The sequence below is a fragment of the Ornithodoros turicata genome, chromosome 1 (assembly GCF_037126465.1).
Source record: "Ornithodoros turicata isolate Travis chromosome 1, ASM3712646v1, whole genome shotgun sequence".
NCBI classification, from domain to species: Eukaryota; Metazoa; Arthropoda; class Arachnida; order Ixodida; family Argasidae; genus Ornithodoros; species Ornithodoros turicata.
Window position 1 is genome coordinate 170,793,945 of NC_088201.1, and position 8,773 is coordinate 170,802,717.

At 44.5% G+C, this 8,773-nt stretch overlaps 1 protein-coding gene across 1 annotated transcript; it reads right to left on the minus strand.

Annotated features, from left to right (window-relative positions):
* Nucleotides 1-732: 732 nt before the first annotated feature.
* On the minus strand, nt 733-2,007 carry LOC135389795 (uncharacterized). Its single transcript, XM_064619831.1, has one exon. The coding sequence runs from the start codon at nt 2,005-2,007 to the stop codon at nt 733-735; it is 1,275 nt and encodes a 424-aa protein (XP_064475901.1).
* Nucleotides 2,008-8,773: the final 6,766 nt, after the last annotated feature.

The window sequence follows — 8,773 nt, forward strand, 5'->3', positions numbered from 1 at the left end:
TGGTCGTGTTGTGAATGTATTTGTAGCACCACGCAATTTCACGATAACAGGAAAGTGGTCACTCCCTCGTGGATTTTGTTCAACTGCCCAGTCTAAACTGCTAAACAGCGAGGGACTGCACAGCGAGATACCTAGAGAAGAAAAGCTTTGTGTCGCTGCATTAACGTAAGTAGCTTGTCCCGTGTCGAGCAAGCAAATTGACCTTGACATCAAAACGCTTTCCAGCATTTTCCCTCTGACGTCTAACCTTCTGCTGCCCCACAGGGGGCTGTGAGCATTCAGGTCCCCAAGAATAAGGAAAGGTTGAGGCAGCTGGTCACAAAGATGCTCAAAGTCCCTTTGGTGGATTACTACTGAAGGGGGCAGGTACAATGAACACACTGTAATGACCCTGTCGAGGCATATTTGTGCAGCTACAGCCTCAAGGTCTGTAACAAGTGGAACAGAATTGGAAGGAATGGATTGCGGAGTAATCACAGCCACACCCCCAGATGAACGTGAGGTGTCCGTACGATCCTTTCGAAAAATATTATATCTTCGAAATGGGTTTATACTCTGTTTGTTCAGGTATGTCTCTTGCAAACAGAAACACACAGCTTTGTACTTTTCAAGAAGGTCATGTATGTCGTCTATGTTGGTGAAGAGGCCTCGACAGTTCCATTGCAGAAGGACCTGTCCCATGAAAAGGATTGTGGTTAAGAAAAACAAAGAGACTTTGACCATTATGTGCATTTAAGGAGGCAGCAGCCTTGGTGGGGGCTGTTTTTGCTGGTCCGTGGGTCTGTTGCCTCTGCCTCTACCACTCGATCTCTCGCCTTTCTCTTTTAATTGCGAGAAAGTGCCTGGGAGACTCGAAGACGGCTTTTGTGAAGCACGGTCTTCGTCGTCGAGCTCCCTGTTAACAACAAGTACCTGGGATGGATCTTTGAGCAATCCATCCCAGACGGATGCCGTGCAAGCAACCTCAGCTGAGGCCGCTGCAGGCATAGAGGAAGTAATGAGACCAGAAGGAGAAGGAGACACTTCCGTATCTCCCTCCCTCTGAGGGGGAGTGTGGGGTGGAGGCCCAGCAGTTTGGGTCTCCACAGACCTCCTCTGTGGTGCCACTCCCCTGCGCACCACTTCGGAGAAAGTGCCCTTTTTCCTGAACTCTGCTTGCGCCTTTGCATCTTTGTAAGAGATATTTTGTTCTGCCTTGATTCTAAGGATTTCTTTTTCATCTTTCCATCGGGGGCATGACCTGGAGTAGACAGGATGGTCACCTTTACAATTTGCACATCGCGCTTCATTTCGGCAGGATTCTGCTGTGTGGTCTCTACCAGAGCATTTGGGACATGTTTCCTGTCCACGGCAGACCTGAGACCCATGCCCGAAGCGCTGACACTTGAAACAACGCCGCGGATTAAGGACATAGGGTTGCACGTGACAGTTGAGGTAACCAGCCTTAATGGTTCCAGGAAGCTTGTGTAGTTGAAAGGATAGAACAATGTGCTTCGTTGCAATTTCTTTACCGTCCCGACGCATCACTATTCGCTTTGCTGCCACGACACCCTCTTCCCGCAGGCCTTCCTCAATCTCGGAATCAGTGCACTCGAGAAGCTCACTTTCGGAGATCACGCCTCTAACAATATTGAGGTTTCTGTGTTTTGCGATAGACACCGATATGTCCCCAATTTTCTTGACCGCTTGGAGGGCCGAGCTTTGCTCCCTGGTTTGAACCTCGACTTGAAGGTCCCCAGATGACAGTTTCTTTGCATTGTAGGTCCTTCCGATTAATTTTTCTATTTCTCTGGCAATGACAAAAGGTGATATCTTAGTGAGTGGCTTTGTCTCATCTTCAGCATGGAGTACCAGAAATTTTGGAAACCATGGTTCTGGAGACAGGCTGAATGAGCTTACTGGTGCTTCGGTGCAGCGCCGCTTATGGCGCTGATCATGTTTTTTTGAACGTGAAGTATCCATACAAAAGAAGATGTGGTTCGGTGCAGCAGGTGTGTCGCCCACCATCGAGCCCAACGAGGGAACGTGTCCCACACGCTAACACTTGCCTCTACATTATACCCTAGTGCAGCTTCTGGAGAGTGAAAAACTGCCCAAGGTTGACCCTTGCCGCCAAAGAAGGTGAAAAGAGGAAGAGGAGAGAAAGAAGGAGACCAAGGAAGAGAAAGTAATGAAAAGGGAGATGGCGACTAGCTGAATAATCCTGGCCGGGTCTTCCAGGACCACCGGACTATGGGAAGCAGGGGCCAAAGCAGTGTGTTGTTTTCCCGGAGGGGCCCCGAAGGGTCCAAACCGACCTCCGAGTCCACTCAACTGCCAGGATCCCCCTTTCCCAGACACGGGAAAGCCACGCACAGCTATACGTGGGGGTCTCCCTCCTGCGGCGACCCAACCGCGAGTGCAGGAGGGGGCTACTGCGACTGCTGCCGGGCGATGGGGGCGCCAAGTTCCCGACGCCGGGTCATACGTGTGGGAAGGTCCCGGAGTTTTGACAACCCATCGGCCGGAGCTCGACCAATGCCCCGACCGCCACCGTTCAAGGTTTCTACCCTTCGCCTTACATCCCCTCGGCACGGTACGGATAACACCTTGGGACTGGGGGCTGGGGTCCGTGGTGGCGCCACTCACCAAACACCAGCCGAAGCCGGTGCCCCCTGCGGGGGTATGGACTAAGACTATTGAGACACTATCAATATTCTTATCTAACAAAGGACCATGACACCAACTTCGGCAGATTTCACCTCTACTCACTGCCCTCGATTTTCTAGAACTAGAATTCTTTGCATTCAAAAAAGCTGCTGAAATCAATAAAGTAAAGTTGAATAAAGCAAAGAAACTTAACGTAATATGGACAGCTCTTGATCTCCGATACATCATGGAGCCGCGCCACCATCCAACTGCACAAACATAGTCTTCAATCTTTCTAACGCCGAATTGAGTCAGTCAGAGTTGAATGTTCTGTCCAAAGGTCCCAGTTTCGCTCCCACACAGACTACCATAAACGTATTTGAAGTACTCAAGAGCCTACGCAGAAAAATGCACCTCCGTAATTTCTTTCACGTCAAATGCACAGGTTGAGCTGAATCTTTCAAACAAACTTCTTCTTGGACGCCTGATCCCTGTCAAACCAGCTCCCTCATAGATAATTACATTCAAGCCGTCCATAATGACATCATGTCTGATTTAATAATGGCCCAAAATCGCACCAGGGTAACCTCCCCTCCAAAGAGAAAGCTGCATTGAATCGCCTAAAATGCCGATATATTATAATTAGACCGGCTAACAAGGGTGGCGGCATAGTTGTTCTGAACACCTCCGACTACACAGCCGAGGCCCTACGACAACTTAGCGACTCGAAATTCTATAAAATGCTAGATAAGGATCCCACCAAATATTTTTGTTGCATTATTATCCAAACCACAGACGCCATCTCACGTAAAAACCTTGTGCCCTCTGATATATCTAAATTCATGAAGCCAAAGAACGTTAAGCCAGACAATCTTTGCCTTTTAATCAGAGTCCATAAGGAAAATCACCCAGGCAGACCTGTCATTTCAGGTGTAAATACCCCGACAGAGAACATCTCTTTAGTTGTAGATAAGTGCATCAACCACGTCCCTCCTCTTCTGCTATCATGTTATTATGTTATGTTATTATCATGTTAAGGCCACAAAAGATTTTCTCGGCAATATCGATTCACTCAGCAATACCTCACAATCAACAATCCACCTCAATCTTACACTGCAAAAAATATTCCGTGAAAATAACGTGAAAATGCATGGCAGCTGTATTAATTGTGAGCACCGTGAAAAACATGCGAAAGTGTTTTCGAGATATACGACAGAAGCTCGTGAAATTCACACGTCGCTGTATTCCTAAATTACGTGTTCACCCCATCTAAAAGATGAGTGAGCTCTTGTTGTTTAGTGGTTCACCGTTATTATAATGGGATACTGTATTATACAAACACGCACCAGCCTGTAAAAATTACTGTATATCATTTTATTTAATCGTGTTCGGCCTGTATCATTATCAGACACCCACACTACATGTTCTGCAATATATTCACTGAACTGTATAGTGTACAGTGCAGTGACTTTCATCAGAACAGCAGCTTGCAACGGCTCCTGAAATCAGAACAAAACATGAAATTAGGAACATTGAGTGTAAGGCATAAGAAGAGACAATACATATATATGTGTGAACTGACGTGGTCAACACACACTTTGAATCTGTGAACTTGAAAAAGCACAATGCACGTACGTAGACAAGGTACGTGAAAGCACAGAAGTGTGTCTGTTGCGCCTTCCCTGTAATATACAGATGTGGAAAAAGATGCAAGGAGCAATATCATGACTCACAAATAGGGACTCAAAAGCACAATGGTAAATGGTGTGATGATGATTGGGAGTTTAATGGCGCATTGACAACAAAATGGTAAATGGTTAAGAGTATGACATTTTGGGGAATGTGGACCAAATAGAAATAATCAGTACCAAATTGCAGACTAAGAAAGGTCTATAGGGGTACCTACCTTTCAACTGTACCCCAGTTAGCAGAAGAGTGATACAACGCGAACACGCATGCCACTTAATCTTGTTTACCGTTGGGGGTGCTTTGTTCCTCTTTCATGGCCGATATGTCCAAAAGAGCTGTGAAATAAAAAGGAGGGCATTTTTCAACAATCCTAATTTTTCATGCTGTACCATATCAGGTGCTGGACTGCCTTCTCAGCTTCATGGGCAGGTCGGCCCTATCGGTCATGGCTGCTAATTTTCTTCTGCCACCGGAACTGGCACCATAAAATTTGCAAACCTAGCTGTCTACAAGTGAATGTATGATAACCCAGTTGCCCAATAACGCCGCGTTGCCTAGACCACAGCAGGTTTTTCAGTATCTGTGAAACCAAGAAATCAATAGAAAGACAGACAAAAGAAACATTTGAAACACGTGGCCTGAAACGTATTGTCACCCCACGGTAACTATGAACAATACAAGCATAAATTCAGCGGAGTAATTGTCGGCTACGTGAAAACGATTTATGATACGATGAGTGTAATACATGAGAATACATACCATTGCATGAATTCTAACATATGAAACGTTGGTGGCAGGCACTGCACATCGTAGTTGAAATACACCCCAAGCTGAAGCGCCAATGCTTTCTACACGCTCCTTGCAGTTAGCATTTTGTCGTTGTCCAAGGGAAGAACAATGCCTGCGAAGTGTAGTAGTGATGATCCTATGAGAGAGTGATGTACAATAAATCTATTGCAGTGTCTACAAATGCTTTGAGAACCCATGTTGCAGCTGCAGCACAGACTTTTCTTTCGTGACAGCATGCTTTCGTTCAGTTGCACAAAACAGAAATATGTTTTACATAAAGAAGAAGAAATGACCACTGCAAGGTGTCAATAGCAGGCAAAGAAGACTTCCAGGAAATGGAAACGCTCATACCAATAGCAGAGGCGTGGTATAGGGGGTGCTCACTCCACAGCCGTTGGCCCAGCTTTGTGCTAAAGAATTCAGTAATGCAAACAATTGAACAGTCATACGAGATTGGATTCAAAAGCTTCGTTGACAACGATGCCAGTAACAACGATAACGTTTCTGTGTTACTACGTTCTCCCCCTCTCTAAAGGTGGTTTGACCCAAATCACGTCGTCGGTGGCTCGCCACGGCGTCGCATTTTGTAGGCGGGTGCTTTTAGTAACCGGCGATTGAAAGAAACGGCGTTTGTTGAGCAGAGAATTAATATCAAATGTTCTGTTCGCTTGGAAGAGAGTGCTACGGAGACTTACGAAATGTTGAAGCATGTGAACGGCAGTGATACATTATCGCGAACGCAAGCTTTTGAGTGGCATCAACGTTTCAGAGAAGGCAGGGAAAATACCGAAGAACGACGGACGCGTTGGCCGTCCGCAGACTTCCCGCACCGCTGAAAAGTTGATTTTCTTGACTTTCGCTGACTTCCTTGCGAAAACAAAAACAACTGTGCCTTCAGCCCCCTGTGAGTTCAGCCTATTTCCTGAACTGGCAAGTCGCTCACAGGGTCGTCGATTTCAACCTGCAGTTAAAAGTGCATCGCGGCTGAATTAAAGGACATGGCTAAAAATGGATTCCTTTTTATGTTCTAGGCTCATTCCGGAAACTTTTGAATCCTACCTCGTATAATAGTCATCAGACACAAGAAAATATTCAACATTAAACAGAAACTTACTATATAATAAAACACGTAAACATGCACACACACACAATGTGCACTCGTTACTCATTACAAAATTTTGGTCTCCACTTTGCTATATCACAGAAAACAGAGACAATGGAGAAAATCGCCTGTGATTGCTTAGTTGCTGCCTTTAGAACTGCTTGTCTGAATTAAAGTTCATACAGCCTGCACTGACACAACCTTCAGATGTCAATCATACTACATTGATATTTGATATTTTCTTTTTCATGTGTGTCACCAAGAAATGTGTCAATGATCATATGATCACAAAACTCAGAATCAAGACGGTACATGGGAACTCACAGTGTGGAACGAGGTGCCGACCTTATAGTCCTCATTAAAATATGCGCAGACCGGCTTCAACACAAAGATATGTTGTCATGTTGTTGATCGTCATAAAGGTATACTTGAGGTAGTTTGCATTCACAGCAGAGTACATACTCGTTTGCTGCTTGCTTCTTGTCTGTGTATGCCCAGATCCTGTTTGGTAATAAAATAGAGAAAGAGATAAGCCCACAAAAGTATTAAAAAATGGCGTATACAAGAAAATGCCTGGAAAAGAACTGTTGTCTGCGTCAGTGTAATAGCTGTGTAGCAGAAAACGTGTTGTGCTGCTACACTATCACTTCATCATGCAAACACCGCTCAGCTAACGCAACTTGTCACATCATTATCGCGTACCCTTCGCCAGATTTTTGTTATACCCAGGGGTGTATCCCGTTTGAAACTCTTAAAAATAACCTTTCAAAAATATACGCGTAAGTAGCCACGGTTAATAATAAATCTCCCAGGATATGTGCTTAAAAATCAACGCACAAAAATAATCGGTCAAATATCCCCGTGTAAATAAAAACTTCTGTAAAAAAACTGTAAAAAATAAAAAATAAAAAGGAATCCCCGGTTAAGACTATGTCGTTAAAAATAAATCGTTTCAGAATCCTCCCCCAAAATCAACCATACGGCTTGCTACTGTCACGTGGTATTGCCGTGAGTGAAATGGAGAATCCGGTTCGACAAATAGTCCCAAAGTCGGCGAATTTAATTCGACTCCTGCCATGAGTACACTTCGTACATCGGACTTCCATACGTCGTACGCGAAGCAAGCGTACTTCACTTGAACGTCAGTGTAAAGCGAACTCAGAGCACCCGCACGGGGGGGGGGGGGGGGTTACACTAATAAATATTTAAGAATAAATCCTGTAAGAAAAACCTTCAAATATACTGTTTTAGAATAAACCGCGTAAAATTTTCCGATAAGGCGCAAAAAACGCGCAAAAATCCCCGCCCAAAAAACAATCGCTCAAGAATCCACCATGAAAAGATATCGTTGCAAAATATATCCTGTAGCCCAACACGACAGCGGACTCATAGATGTGTATCTCTACGCAGAGGATAGCAGTAAGACGTAGCTTATATTGACGGTTTTTGCCCTTGTTAGTACTCATCCTCTACCTAGTGGTCTGTCATGGCTGCATTATTTGTTCTGTGTTATTGCTATGTTTTCCTTTCTAATTATGTGCACGTCCCGCGTTATTTCGCTTGACAAAGCATAGACGGGAACCGTGGCAGTGCGGAGCACTCGTTCGTTCGTGTGTGTGCTCTGAGTTCGCTTTACACTGACGTTCAAGTGAAGTACGCCCCCGGCGATGAAACTGCCCACCCATCATCCCGAAATAAAGTTGTTGTTGTTGTTTTACGCTTGCTTGGCGTACGAAGTATGGAAGTCCGATGTACGAAGTATACTCACGGCGGGAGTCCAGTTAATTTCGCCGACTTTGGGACTATTTGTCGAAGCGGATTGTCTATTTCACTACCGGGCATACCACGTGACAGTAGCAACTGTTTGGTTGATTTTGGGGGATTCTGAAACGATTTATTGTTAACGACATATTCCTAACCGTGAATTCCTTAGCGTTTTTATTTACACGGGGATATTTGAGCGAATATGTTTGTGCGTTGATCTTGAAGCATATATTCTGGTAGATGTATTATTAACCGTGGCTACTTACGAGTGTATTTTTGAAAGGTTATTTTTAAGAGTTTCAAACGGGATACACCCCACGCACGAACGAACGAGCGCTCAGCACTGCTACAGTTCCCGTCGATGCTTTTTCAAGCGAAATAACGCTGGACATGCATATAATGCAGAGGCTTTTCTATACTAGAAAGGAAAATATAGCAACAGCACACACAAAACAAATATAGCAGCCATGACAGACGACTAAGTAGAGGGTGAGTGCGAAGAATGGCAAAAACCACCAATATAAGCTACGTCTTACTGCTATCCTCTGCATAGAGATACATATCTATCACTCCGCTGTCGTGTTGGATTACAGGATATATTTTGAAACTGTTTGAACTGTATTTTTAACGATATATTTTTAAACAGTTTATTTTTAGCGATATATTTTTTAACAGTTTATTTGTAACGATATATTTTGAAACGATATATTTTCATGTTGAATTCTTGAGCGATTGCTTTTGGAAGGGGATTTTTGCGCTGTTGATTCCTTTTCGGGGAATTTTACACCGTAAGAGTTTTTC